Here is a 15051-nt window from a genome sequence, read left to right as displayed (position 1 = left end):
GGAACGGGGTGGGCGTATGAGTGTGTGTGAGAGAGAGAGAGAGAGAGAGAGAGAGAGAGAGAGAGAGAGAGAGAGAGAGATAGAAAGAGGGAATACATGTGGGATTACATGTTCACCAACTAATTTTGTGTGTATTCTTGCCGAAATAACAAGTCTGGTGAAGATTTCACATGATCCATCAGGACAGAATTAAGGACAAATTTACACATTTAAACAAAACATTAGTTCGTTAACAAAAGCATTTCTTTCAAACTGGTTTTAAAAACCACAGATTTTCATTATATAGAGTAAATACAGATTCAATACTTTTAACAAGTGCATATGATTTTTATGTTGGGGATCTCTAATAACACTGTAAAGAAGAGTCCAATGGATATATTTTTGTGGAACTGCAGTACAGTTATGTACTGTTTTAAATACAGTGTGTAACTGGACATGCATGGTATCGAGATCGCGATCTTTTAACGATTAATCGTGCAGCTCTAATGGTCAGTAACAAATTATGTAAAACATTACCAAAATGAGTTAATCACCGTAAAATGTATAATATAACATCAGCAATATATAAGGGACACAGCAGTGGTGAGTGTCTAGTTTATTTTCCAAGCAGACATCGGAAGTGGCAAAATGCGGGTGGTTTTGCTGGCAGCGTGCAACTGTTGCTCATGCTGCATGCACCCAAAATCCTGCTTAGTAAATCTTTGCTAGTCACTGGGGTTTATGGCTAAATGGTTAAATACTCACAAGATACATCAAATGTCCATCTTGGAGAGTATTCACATAAACACAGTTGGTTATGTCTTAAGTGAACGTAAAGAGTAAAAAAAAAAACGAATGTTTAGCAATAATATATTGTATCTGTATATTAGGACTGAAGTGACATTATCTTAATATACCTGCTGCTGCTGTTTATGCTGTTAGTGTTAATAAAACAACAAAAGAAAAAGAGAAAAATCACTCACTGCTCTTGACTGAATATCTTTTGTCATTGACCGTTTACTTTTTTCAATAATTACTTGAGATATTTTATTGAAATAGTGAAATTCCATTGGTATCTAAAATTTTTGGTGTTGTAAACTTATTTCCAGCAACTGTATATAGATATTACAGGATTAATACCTTTACTCTTTGGTTTGCTCTGGCTGCCAGGTTTGTCACTGCCGCCCCTGCAGGCAAAGACTTTGGGCAGCCTCTGATCCTGCATGGAGTATTCTGCAAACAATTATATACACGCAGGTTTCAATACAAGCAAATAGCTTGCCTAAAAAAAAAAATCATAATTTACAAAATCCATAAGATTCTCTTTCTTACATGGGCCAAAGGAGATTTTCTTTTTTGTTTTAAGCTTAAATATAGATTTCAAGGTCATTGTATTGTATGGATTTGTCCAATAACATTAACAATTTAATAATCTGATTTTTTTTTGGTGCGAGTTCCAAATAAAAATAACAAAATGTATTTTTTTTTTTTTCAAACAACAGGTACTACTTTATAATTATGAAAAAGATAAAACATTTTTGGGTAAAACTTCCAACAAATATAACATGACACATACATTTACTGTGATACAAAATACTAATACTTTGACATATGATTTTGGTAATATCATAAACAGCATCACACATAAAGCAGCAGGTTACACCCTGATGACCACATTTACAGATTCCTTTCATTTCACAGATAAATTAAGGAAGAGAGGTAGCTTTAAGACATTAACCAAGACAAGACGTTTTGCCCACACACACATACACATGCACACAAACAAACAAATCAATAAATAGAGGGAACAAAGAGAGCTCCACACACTCCACTCACAAAAACAGGCCTTTAGACAAAAGAGCTTCTGTTTCCTGCATGTTAACATGACTCACACACACACACACAAACACACACTAGAGCTCTTTGCTTTCTGACAACAAATATTTAGCCTACACCCTGACTTGAAGTCTAAAACGCACGAAGAAATATGTACAATCTATGATCAGTAACTCAATGGAAATGCAATTTATTTATTTTTTTTTTTTAAATAAAACTGTATATATATTTTAAATAAATGCAATGAATGTATTAAATTTTTTTTACTCTAAATTTAAATTCTTTTATATTTTATAAAACCTTACGTTTCCTATGATTTTTATAATCTTTTGTAATAACCAAGTTACTTGTACTTTGAATCGAAGGTGCTAAAGCTCAATCTAGAAACAAACAGTGCAACTAACACCAGGTTTCTAGCAGTAATCACACTCAAAGCCAGAACAAAAATCTAATTCCCACGTCTCACAAATACTTATGAAGTGAGAGCCCTTACCTGGCATCACATCACAGATGGGGACGAGACGGGTGTGTTCAAGACTAGCAAAATTACACAGCTGTTTGCCGTCGAAGATCCCATCCCAGTCTCCAATGGGATTGTCCTGAGGGCGAGAGGTACAGCACCCTATTACTGCACCTGACCTAGATCATCTCATAAATGCTTGCATCTACAACACTTCAAAATAAACACGTCCCAAACAAAGGTTGGCCTTTCTCTATCTCCTAATGGAAATCTTCATCTACGTTCTTGTTCTGACCCAGACAGGACCCATCTCACTAACTGAGAGCTGTAATTCTCTAATGGCTACACTACACAACCTACACTATAATCAGAACGACCGATGTCTCTGAACTCTAAACCCACACCCTTTACATGCCAGATCTCCACTGTTATCTGTTTTAATCTATTTCTAATGTATAGCCTTTCATCAAATCTCCATAGTGTATATTCAAATACAGTTCTATTAATAATACATGCATTAACTTGCTAAATAGACCCAAATATATTTTAAATCTAATCTATACAACCTATTACTCAAAAGACCAAGAGCAAAACATGTACTGTCCTGAAATACAAGTAAAACTCTTAAAAACCTAAACCTATCCAGATCTACACTATTTAGATCTCAGTGATAGCAAGTCCAGCTGAGCTCTGCTGAGAGGGCAGTGAGAACTTAACAGAAGAGAGAGAAACAAAGGGTGAAAAGAGGAGAACAGTGGAATGGCGTGTGTTGGTTGTGTCTTGTGTGAGCATTTGGCAGCACGCCATTATGGTGGTCACACAGAGCAAACTGAGCTGTCTCTACATCTCTGCTTCAATCCAGCCCTCCACGCTGACGTCTATCTCACTGGAGGTGAACATCTCAACTATTTTGACATACACTACCATTCAAAAGTTTGGGATTTTGACACACACTACTATTCAAAAGTTTGGGATATGAAAGATGTTTTCATGTTTTTAATGTTTTTTTTTAACAAAGTTATGCTCACAACGTCTGCAACAAGTAATATTGTGAAATATTATTACAACTTAAAATAACTGTTTTCTATTATAATATATTCTAAAACGTAATTTATTCTTGTGATGACATTACTCCAGTCTTCAGTGTCACATGATCCTTCAGAAATCATTCTAATATGCTGATTTCAAAATAAACAATGCCTTTTGTTTTTATGGCACATACGTGATGTTATTTATGTGAGTTATGTGTGTTCAAAAAACTTTTGGGGGGGGGGATTCTTTGATGAATTCAAAAGAACAGCATCTATTTGAAATATAAATCTTTCGTAGCATTATAAATGTCATTATAAATTTAATATGGCCATGCTACATAGAAGTAATATTTCTTTAAATATCTTAATGACCCTAAACATTTGAACAGTAGTGCATTTTCAAGAGATACACCATATATTGGTACCATCACTTAAAGTTAATCTTTAAAAACACTCATAATTTAATAACACTGTTTAATGTAATCTTTATCAAATCTCAGGAAGAATTTATTTAGACAAAATTATATAGAATTAATGAATTAGCAGCCAAAACATGAAACATGAATACTGTCCCATCGTATCAGCCAGAATTTGTATATCTGTGCATCCCTGATGCTTTCTTAATAAAAAACTTTACTTAAAAAGCACCATCTTAAATATCTGACCTGCCTGAACAAATACATTGCTTAATGAAAACTGTAATATTAAACATCCAGAGCATGCAACTGTAACTTTGCAGCTAAAAACAGTTATTCACCAACTCAACAGTCTAATCAATTTACCATATCAACACCAACGTAGTATCCAAGACTCTCGTTGCCAGGGAGTAAATCACAGAAAATAACAGTGCCCCGTTCTGGGCCTTCCCGCGTCTGCACCAACACTCGAGAGTTGATCTCCAGTGGCGGTCCTTCGCCTTCCACTTCCGGGTCATTATCCTCTAGCGTCACACGATCTACCTCCAGCTCATCATCTTCCCAGAGCTCAAGTTTATCCAGTGCAACAAAGACACCGCATTCATCTTCACAACGAAACAGCTGCTGACCCTGATAAGAGCCCTCGGTGAAACCTTGACCTCTGCCCTCCTCCTGAAAGACAGAGGAGAAAAGGACATTACATTCACCAACACAGATATCAGAACTCACATAAATAACATCACGTATGTGCCATAAAAACAAAAGGCATTGTTGATGTGTGATGACAGGTTTGAGACTGGTCTTCACCCACAAAAGCAGCCTACAGGCTTAGGTTATGTTCGTCCAAATCTCCCAGCTAAGCCCCAGAGACAAATGCAGCTTTGTTCTGTAATGATCACATGCTCAAGGACCAGGTGAACCCAAAACCAGACAAACAACGTCAAACAAGACAAACAGTGTTGCTCACCAGCAATTCAACACCAAACCAGATACCACTCAGTGCTCTGTCGGGCAGCAAAGCTCCTTTAAAGCGGACCACGCCTGGAAGGGGCTGGTCGCCGAACCTCAACTGCACTCGAACTTTTGATCCGCAGTTGATGTCGCGGGCCCTGTCCAGACGTGCTCTGTTGCACAGCAGGCTGTAGCGCTCTTCGCAGTTGGTGATGGGGAACAGCAGCTCTGCCAGCTTCTCCTCAAGCTCCATAACGTCCCGTTCATCCACGCTAACCACCACATTAGTCTGGTCCAGGATGCGTAGGCTGCGCTTACCCTTGCTGGGTGGGATTGTGCGACCAAGGCTGTTGCGCTCCTGGCAGGCCTGGCCGAGGCTGCCACGTGGGATGCGCAGAGTCTTCTGGCCTGGCTTTTCCACAGTGCACTCCTTTACAACAATGTAGAAGCGCCAGTCGTCCCGGAAACTGCCTGCTGACTTCTCCTGGCTCCATAGCGCAGAGCTCATGGCTGCATAGCAGGAGAGGGTTGAAGATGACAGGAACACACGTCAAAGATCAGTGGGTCATCAGGGGTCAGTGACACTAGGAAGAGGGGGCTTTCATGACCTTTTCAATGGGATGGTTGGACTGAATGGACAAAAAGAGCTGGAAAAAGAGAGAAAGAGAATATTTAAGAAATAGTATGAAGTATAAAGGTTTAAGAACAAAGTTCTAGTTTTTGTTTGTCTAGTGTCTCTTAGCTCATGTTTTTGTCACAGTCTGCAACAGATCCACTCTTACGTAATATTGGGGGGGCAATATACCAGTATTGACGAGAACTGGGATAATTAAAAAATTAAATATTGGTATCATGTTAATACTACATATTGTAATTAATCCAGTGCCAGTAGCTAGGGCTCGGAATCGATTCCAAAAAGAATCGATTCCTCGATTCCGAGGCTTTGGGAATCGAGTCGATTCTAGGCCTGTCGCAATAATCAATATATCGACTTATCTCGCAATATATGTACATGACCTCAATAATTATTGGTGACGCAATATATCGCCCAATATATTTACTTAAAAATCAATGTCACCATGTTTTGTACATTCCACTTGTGCCTGTGTCTTTTGCAGCTTCTCGTACATAACGTGGTGTAGTTGGTGCTAGTTCAAATTAAAAAAAAATGCTTCTACAAAAAAATGTCATCTGCAGATATGGCCTTGTTTAGGGATCTGACGTACATCTGACTGCTGTCGTACATAACGTGGTGTAGTTGGTGCTAGTTCAAATAAAAAAAAAATGCTTCTACAAAAAATTTTTATCTGCAGATATGGCCTTGTTTAGGGATCTGTGCCTTTGTGCATATGGACATCTGACTGCTGAGTAGTGATTGTGTTTTTCAGCAATAGTGTGCACCCTTAATTTACAGAGAAAAGAAGGTCCGGGAAAAATCTGTAGATGGAAAAATCTCCAGACAATTATTTGTGATTTTTTCTTTTTTTTCTACTTGTTACATTGCACTTTTTGTTAGAAAATGTTTATTCACTATTTATTCAAGTTTTTTAAGGTATCTAATATTTTGATACTTAATTTCCATGATCAAAATATTCTTAAAAATTAAAAGTTTGTTGTCATTTGGAAGTGTGTAGGCCTTCTTGCATTATTATGCTGTTACATTATGATTATATATTCAGTGGCATAAAATGGTCTTTAAAATGACAATAATATCGCTTATCGCAATTATTTCTGGGGCAATATATTGCACAACAAAAAGTTGTTATTGTGACAGGCCTAATCGATTCCAAAGGTTGGAAGAGCCGTTTTTAGTTCAACAAAGCTTATCTATGGGTGCCTCTCAAACGGAAGGCTGCATCCTAAGGCTGCATATCTCGGCTGCTACACCATCAAATGTAGCTGAATGTTAAGTCACGAAAATAAACAATGAAAAGTTGGTACTGAGCTCGTCTGAGTTTGAGGATGCAGCCTTCCGTTTTGAGAAGCACCCATTTGCCTCTTGCTCGCTAATAGTGTTTAGAAGTCTGATTCGTCTCCATGAAAAGGACCGTTTCGAAAGCGTAACTACATTTTACCCTAATAGAATTGATGCCGGAAAGTTATCATATTCATAAGAGCAACAAGTCATTTGCATGTAAATGTAGAAACACATGCAATTCAGATGAAACTTCTGGGCTGATTATAACGTGCACGTTAACTATGCAATTCAGACGAAACTTCTGGGCTGATTATAACGTGCACGTTAACTTTCCTCATGAAATGTGTGTGTAGGTCCGACAATAGCATCCACGATGTCATCGCACGTGGCCAGTGCACTCTTAAGCAGTTATGAGCAGCAGGCTGTGTAATATGTGTGAACTATTTTATTTTTGTTATCACTTGGCCATCTGACTTATAGCAGTGTCCAGTGTTTCCCATATATTGAGTTATTTTCCAAAAGGCTTATACTTCGTTGAATAAACTGAGCACTGCATGTTTCAAAATTAAAATGCAGTGCAGGTGTTTTTATATGAATGCATCTTTGAAAAGAACCAACCGTCTTCAGAAAAGCTTCTGAATTTTAATTTCGTCTTTCCTGTAATGCCTGATAAATAGCGTTTGTGAACGCAGTGCTTATTTGATTACAGCCGTTACCAGGGAAACCTAGGACTGGACTTACTATCTTGCACCCTGCAATAATCATTTACTCAAACTCACTTTTATAAGAAGGTGGGGAAAAAAGAAAATCTGCCAAAAAATCGGCATCAAATAGCGGCCATCGGCTGCCCTGATTTCTAAATATCGGCATCGGCCAGTGAAAAACCCATATCGGTCGATCTCTAAGCAAAACCAAAGAACTAACTGGTGTGACGTCATTTCTTACAAAATCAGGCAAAAACAAGTATTGTTTTGAGTTCCGTTCAGGAATTCAAAACAGCTTGCCAAAGCAAACTTTCTGGGAAAGTATGCTCCAGCTGGAATACAGCTGGTGTAATCTACAACTACCACTGGCCTGTGGCTATTATGTAATAGGTAGGTGTGCTTTGGGGCTCTGCTTTCTGACACAGAAATCTTCTCCATTTCTTCTGTTCAGTCCGTCAAGATCAGAAGCGGGTAAAAACATGAACGCACTAAAGAGCTGCTTTATAGTAGAAACGGACATTGTAATTTTAACTGAAGGCAACAGTGACACTGTTTTTGCATGTATAATACTGTAAAGCTGCTTGCTTTAAAGCAACCTATTGTATAAAGTGCTTCCAGCAGCATTTTCAAAACTTCTTTTTACCTCTAAAACAAAAAAGGTAAATCGGGCCTTTAGACACACCAAGTTCTTTTTGTGCAGTTATGGTTACAAACTCTGTCCACTCCATACACTTGTATTTTGAGTGTGATTCATTTGCCAAAAAAACAACAACAAAATAAACCATATTAAAGATTAATTTGACTGAGTCCCGCTTTTCAAAGCCAATCATTTGTTTGGGCCTATTTACACTTGGTCACTTCACGCATTTTTACTGATCAGATAGCTATCCGATCTGTTAAAGCGTTTACACTTGGCCACATAAATATATATCAAATCCTCAATTTAAATGCTATACTTATTCATGTCACCAAAAGCAACAGTTTTAGAAGGAATTTTTGCCATTTTTGATAAAGAATCACAATTTATATCATTTTTGTTAGATTGTATTTCTGATTTCAAATATGTTATTAAATACCAGGTCGACAAACAGTTACATTGATTTAGTCTTTTTTCCATTCAAGGAGATAAATAGGAGCTATACTTGCATGGCTGGAAATAGCTGTCTGGGGGTGTTACAATTATGGCTGCCGAGTGAACTGACTAGCCTTAAAGGGACTTTGGTACCCTTCGTGTTGCCACCTAAAATTACCAGCTCTGGCCAATCGTTCCTGCTCCCCTCCAGGGAACTAGCAGTGACCCACTAGCATTTGCCATATTATTATCATAATTAGCAACTGCAAGGCCATGGCTGGGAACATTGTGCAAGGATGCATGCAGATTCCACTACTGCAGATATGCCTAAACGAGATTAAAATTCAGGCACTTAACATGAGATTAATGAATATGAGAACAGCTCAATATCAAAATGCTGTCAAAACCAGAATAATATTGTTAAATACTGTATCACAGTTTTATTTTAGTAATGTTCATATGATTTTAAGTAAATTAAGCAAATAAAAACAGAATATGACTTATGACAACTATTTTCAATATAATTTATGCAAATGAATGAAGTGAACAGTGTAAAATGTAACACACCCAGTCAGAGCCTTTTGAACGTGGTTCTCTTCTTAAGGAACACAAAAATGTTGTAAACAGCAATGCATGAGTGAAGTGATCTGAATGGAAATTCCATGGCGTCAGACAATCAGACTGCTGCAGGACACTGATATCTGTCTGCTTCAACCTCTTATGCCCGGTTCAGACTACACGATTTTAGCCCGATTTTGCCACGATTTGCTTGACGTAGGGTGTCGTGGGGATTCGTAAACGACAATGGGCGTCGGGACGCAAGATTCCATCGTTTCAGCACGTGTAGTGTGTCATAGTGGACGACAACCGATTCCGCGTCTGCGATGCTTCACAACATCACGACAGAAAGACTAGCATGTTTAATTTTTTCCCGTCGTCCACAACGAGTTCTGTCACATTGGTGACGTTGACCAATAGCAGCACAGAAGCTTTTTCATACACCGGTTTCAAACATGGCAAAACGAAAGAGAGACGATGGTGCTGCTAGGTGGAATTATGAGAAGGCTACACACACACATACATACTAGAGGTTGACCGATGTATCGGTTTTGCCGATTAATCGCAATCAATAGTTGACTGCCGGAACTATCAGCACAAATCCATGCTGATAATTTTTCCCGGGTTGCGTCCGTTGCTGGAGCGGCTGAAGGCAGGGCCGGCCTGTCGCATAGGCAAAATAGGCAAATGCTAGGGGTGCCGTCCATCCATAGGGCTGCCCAAATGTTTTTTTTTATATTATTTTAATTAGGGGTGCACTATATATCGAAATATAATCGATATCGCATTATAGCTTAATGCCATAGTCATATCGCAAAGGTTGCGATTTAATATAAAAATACCTATGCGCTGCAGTTTTCAGAGTGAAGCAGGTAATGTGTTCGAGTGCAGCACTTCACTCTGAAACATGACTTGCAGCGCATTTATTTATTTGCTGGCAAACCACCAAAATAAAAGCAGTGTAATATTTGAATTTGAGCAGAGATGCACCGATCGACCATCGGCCATAAATCGGAACCAGACGTTTTTTTGTTGTTTTTCTGTTTGTTTTTTTCAGAGTCTGTAAACCCAAAGAGGAGAAAATTAGCAGGCAGAGCAAGCTCACTGTTCACAATGCACTAAGTATGAATGTATCTCTTAGGGGAACAGACTGTCTTTAAGAAAAAGTTTAGATGGCATTTTCCTTTCATCTTGCCTCAGTATAAAGCATTGTGTTTACAGCGGTAAACAAGAAACCAATGCACCACTGCTGTTCCTTAAGCACCACCTGCTGACAGAGAGTGAATTTGCATTTTCATTCAGCCCATCTGCTGTTTGGTATGTTTTGTGTAGTCTCATTTCACAAAGCTAAAGTCAGACCATTCTGTTTTTGCTTCAGGTTTTAAATTATACAGTCTAATTTAGATCAAAATATATGCTTATAAACAACTAACCATATTCTTCATGCACTCATATTTTCATTATTTCTTGTCTTTTGCTTAAATAAAATACATTAAAAATCAGTATTGGATTCTGCCATGAAAAGTTAAGATCAGTGCATCCCTAAATTTATGAATGTCTGAAATGAAGAAATTAAGATTTAAATGTTAGTATTGTAGCTGCCTTTGGACGATAAAAGTTCTCAAATTTAAATAGATAGCTGAGTTAATGTCAGTTTATTTATTTATTTTTTGTGCAACCGTCTTATTTATTTCAAATGTAATTTGTTTGATGTCATAAAGCTATGCAGTTTCTGTGTGAATGATCGTGATTGGCTGCAATGCAAGGGGCACCATGCAGCTAAAATCGTGCCTAGGGCACCAAATTGGTTAGGTTATACAGTACAAGAGCGGCACCACGTGCTGTTTGTTTTGACAGGTGATGCTGCACAAAGCAGGACACTTTAAAACAGACAACGAAACGGTGTGTACACAGTGCACTATAGTGCACGTTTTCATATCATTACTAAGTAATTAATTTGTTGACTAGATGCTGCATTTTAGTGGAGAAAGGACAGCAGTATGTTTGCTCTCAAGGCTGAGAGGACGCGAACATTAGCAGCACCTCAAGCGGTTAAAACAATAGCTGCGTTTTCATCCACCTATTTTTATGCGCATTTTGGAATATCGCATAAAAAAAACGCTGGATGGAAACGCCAAGATGCGCATAAATTCTAAAAATGCGCATAAAAAACTTATGCGCACATTTGAGTAGGATAAACTTTTTATCCGATAAAAAATGCGCATAAACTACGATGGAAACACATTTACCGAATAAATTCCTCCATGCGCATCAAAAAAGTCATGTGACTTTGCACTATGAGACGGGATAACTTGACTAGCAGCGGACCGATCTCGTTCACAGCATCTATATGTTGTTATGGTCATTCTGAAATGCCTGTGCAAAGTCTGTCATTAAAGTATTTCTGTATAATTATCTTACACGACTACGTTCCCAAACAGCAGCATCCACCTGCGAAAGCATTGACAGCATTTATTGTGTAACGTCTGCTCGCTCTGAGGTGCAAGTCATTTATATCATATATGAAAATTATTATATTCAGTGGCTTCTCCTATATTCTTAGTGATATTTAGTGCCACAGTTTACCAGGAAGTGACGATTTTGTTCTCTTTGACTCGTTGGATGGAAACGGTGCTTTATTCGCATGTTTTATGCGATATTCCAGTTTTGCGCATAAGTTTAATTCGAATCTTTGGATGGCTAATGTGACCAAAACACACGCAAGTCTGATGCAAATGCTTAATGTCACGATTGTTAACATCTATTTGCATTAGTTTATATCCAGCTGGTCACTTTAATGCATTTGTTATCCAGCGAAATTGCAGGTTTAAAGCTGTGACGCGAGACAGACACGTTAATTCAGCCGACAGAAATCCTGCCGCACCACAGAGCGCCATTCACACAGTTTTCCATTAAATTACATATTTGTCCCAAATCGTTGTTAATGTACATAATGACTTCACCCTAGGCTGTAAAATTGTGTATTCTCCATTTTAAATTACATATTTGTCCCAAATCGTTGTTAATGTACATAATGACTACACCCTAGGGCCTAGGCTGTAAAATTGTGTATTCTCCATTTTTCAGTGAAATGTTTGTCTTTCTGTGGCTCTAATAAAGTCTGTATGCTGTATTTTTTGTTTCTGTTTTTTTTTTAACACCGAACTTCAAACTCATCTATGCCGCTTTCCGATCATTTTTGAAGTGAACTTTTGCCCGGCTGGTGATTAAATAAACTGTTAAGCCGCTGCTTGAACTGAACGCGACGCGTCCTGTGTGTGATCCCCGATACCTGCGAGTTCTAGACGCGGCGCTGCACTTTTTGCCCAGTGTGCGACTGCCCTATTTTGCCATTTTGATTAGATAATCATCACGTGTTCTAGAATAGAAGCAATTAAAGTGTGAGAGTATATATACAATATCCATATGTATGTAATTTCAATGCTATGGCCTTTGTGTAGATATTTAAAGCTGGCCATCTAGTTAGTGTGTGTTAATTTCAACATCTACTAATACATTTTTACATTTAGAAGTTTAATGATCAATATATAATTAATATTTTTATTCATGTACAAAGTATGGTTCAGTACTTTTTTTTATATAAATGCACTATTTATTTTTCATTAAGTATCCATTTTAATAAACTATCGGTTGATTAATTGGTATATATATATATATATATAGATATAGATATATATATAGATATTTTTTTTAAGGTCTGACAATGATGCATAAAAAAAAACATGGTATTTGGGTGAAATTTTATGTCATTAATTAGAAGCTTGCCAATATGGACCAGTTGACATGTCCTTAACCTCAAAAATCATGACCAAAACAACAAAACAAAATATGACCTGAAATGTGGATAAGCATGGGTTTGTAGCGCCCATGTGTTTCATGTGATTAATTATTGGCACAAATAAAAGCACCGTCAAAATCAAAAGGCAAAAATAAATAAATAAAATAATAATAATCACACTTCTACTGTTTGTGCATTAACAAAAACGTCACATGGCACATGTTAATATAATAACTTTTTTTTACAAGGTGTAAATGTGTGCAGTACGTTAAAATTAATAAATTGATTTAATTGGTTTTAAGAACCCTTTTGTTAACCTTTGCTGTACAAACAATTCTAGTGCTCTGTTGGGTTACAACTTGGTGTTAAATTTAAAATATTGGTCTCCAAAGGGATAGTTCACTCACAAATTTAAATTCTGTCATTATTTATTCACCTTCAAATCATTCCAAACATTTCTGTGGAGCACATAAAAAAATATAGGCCTAGGCTTATATATTTTCAAGATGTCTCACTGTTTTTGCGCATACAATTAAAGGTATGGATAAAGTACTGTTTTCCAACATTTTTCAAATGTCTTCTTTTGTATTCTACAGAAGAAAGTAAGTCATGAAGTTATGGAATGACATGGGGGTTAGTAAATGATGACAGAACTTAATTTATGGGTGAATTATTGCTTTAAGCAACATCACATGACAACCACTGACTTGGCTAAATGTCATACTTCATCAATGACCACGACATTACAATAACCTGCCAAACACACTTGCATCAACACTGAGACTTAAGTGACTGTTCGGTTTTTCCCCAGAAGCAGGGGAATTCACAGCGAATTAAATCTCACTCAGAGCTTCCTGTATGCACAATAATGGTGCACACATACCACTACTGCATAACGACTACTATCAAGAATATAAGACGAGACAACGAATGCCTTAATGCATGACCTTTTACAGATATTGCACATGTCATCTCTTGCCATCCTAAAAAGGCCAACACAGTTTTGAAAAACATAACTCTTCATCCTATCAATGCATTGTTTGCCATGCTGGTAAATATTAGGGATCTGGGCAGACACGCCAAGGGGTTTTAAGTCAAGCCAAACCTACTTGATTTTAGGCCGAAAGGTTCAAGGAAGTCAATAATACCTGGACAAAGCAATCTGTTAGCATTCCCATTGTTCGGCTGTTATTTTAAAGTCAATAATCTGAGCTGTGAAGCGCATGACATTGTAAAATAGTGAACCACAGCTCTGAAAAATACTAAATCACTGAGGGCCTCCAGCTTTGAGCAACAATGTTTATGTTGACTGTCTTTCCTTCCACATCATCCATCCTTTAATATTCAACAGACAGTGATCTGAGAAGTTGATGCCTTGTCAACATAGAGAACATGCAGAGCTGCGAACACCTGTAATATGCTGTAATATACCTGTAATACATTAGCAATATGAACAGGTTTTTAAAAGTGCAATCACTGCATTAATTATGTAATACACCAATGTAAACATCACATCAGCGTTATGCAAATTCTCTACACAGTGACTGCTGGGTGAAAACGATACAGCAGAGATGGACAGGCCTTACACTAAATAACAATGATCAGGTACAGGACGCAAATTAACAGCTTCTCTTTTAGCTGTTATTCCTAGTCCTAGAGCTCGGTTTAGATATAATGTCATCGCTGGATAACGCTGTGTTGCCATGTATAATCAGTGGATCCTGCTACAGTAACAGATCTAAAGCTGATCATGTATCAGAATCAGACTCTAGAGGTAAACAGGTGACATCAGCACGAGCTGATCAGACTCCTCTTACCTGACGTTTAAATATACCGGTTTTCACCCGTCCGTCTTCGATGGCATTTGGAAAAAAATTATTCCAGTGAAGCTCTCGTGGCGCTGCTAGTGATGGTGTTTATGTGACATTGTCGAATGGGCTTAGCTGAAGCCAGCGCTGGCTACACTCCGCATTACTACCGGTTAATGGAGGGACAGCCGCCTCCTCCGTGCACTTTAATACCGCTGGGGAAAATCTAGGCGAGACGTTGAGGAAAACACGAAAAAATCCGGGAATATCGGTAGAGCCGAGGCCGCTGTTTCATTTGAAATCAGTGTGACTATTATTTACTGTGTGTGATTGTGTATCGGACGGCTCAACCAGACATGCTACAGTAGTGGAGAGAAACTTGCTCTCCTATTGGCCAGTGAGTGACAGCTATATCTCTGATTGGTCATTTCGGATGTCTTTTATTTCGCCCCGCCTCTTGGGGTTTTCCAGTAGTTTGGCTGAGGAGTTTAAGGAACTGGCAATGTGTCAGGTTGTACA

General features: G+C 37.9%; 1 protein-coding gene across 1 annotated transcript in view; it reads right to left on the bottom strand.

Moving 5' to 3' along the window:
- The window catches only part of cyld (cylindromatosis (turban tumor syndrome)), a 27561-nt gene extending 12679 nt beyond the window's left edge, over positions 1 to 14882 (bottom strand). Inside the window, exons 1-5 of the mRNA XM_016555811.1 lie at positions 14542 to 14882; positions 4690 to 5320; positions 4089 to 4394; positions 2309 to 2414; positions 1120 to 1212 (exon numbers count right to left, since the gene is read on the bottom strand). Coding sequence (XP_016411297.1) covers positions 1120 to 1212; positions 2309 to 2414; positions 4089 to 4394; positions 4690 to 5181 — 997 coding nt within the window. The 5' untranslated portion in view covers positions 5182 to 5320; positions 14542 to 14882. The remainder of the gene's footprint in view (positions 1 to 1119; positions 1213 to 2308; positions 2415 to 4088; positions 4395 to 4689; positions 5321 to 14541) is intronic.
- Positions 14883 to 15051: the final 169 nt, after the last annotated feature.

Source organism: Sinocyclocheilus rhinocerous, unplaced genomic scaffold (assembly GCF_001515625.1).
Source record: "Sinocyclocheilus rhinocerous isolate Xijiao unplaced genomic scaffold, SAMN03320098_v1.1 scaffold857, whole genome shotgun sequence".
NCBI classification, from domain to species: Eukaryota; Metazoa; Chordata; class Actinopteri; order Cypriniformes; family Cyprinidae; genus Sinocyclocheilus; species Sinocyclocheilus rhinocerous.
This window is presented reverse-complemented; position numbering and strand designations above follow the sequence as displayed.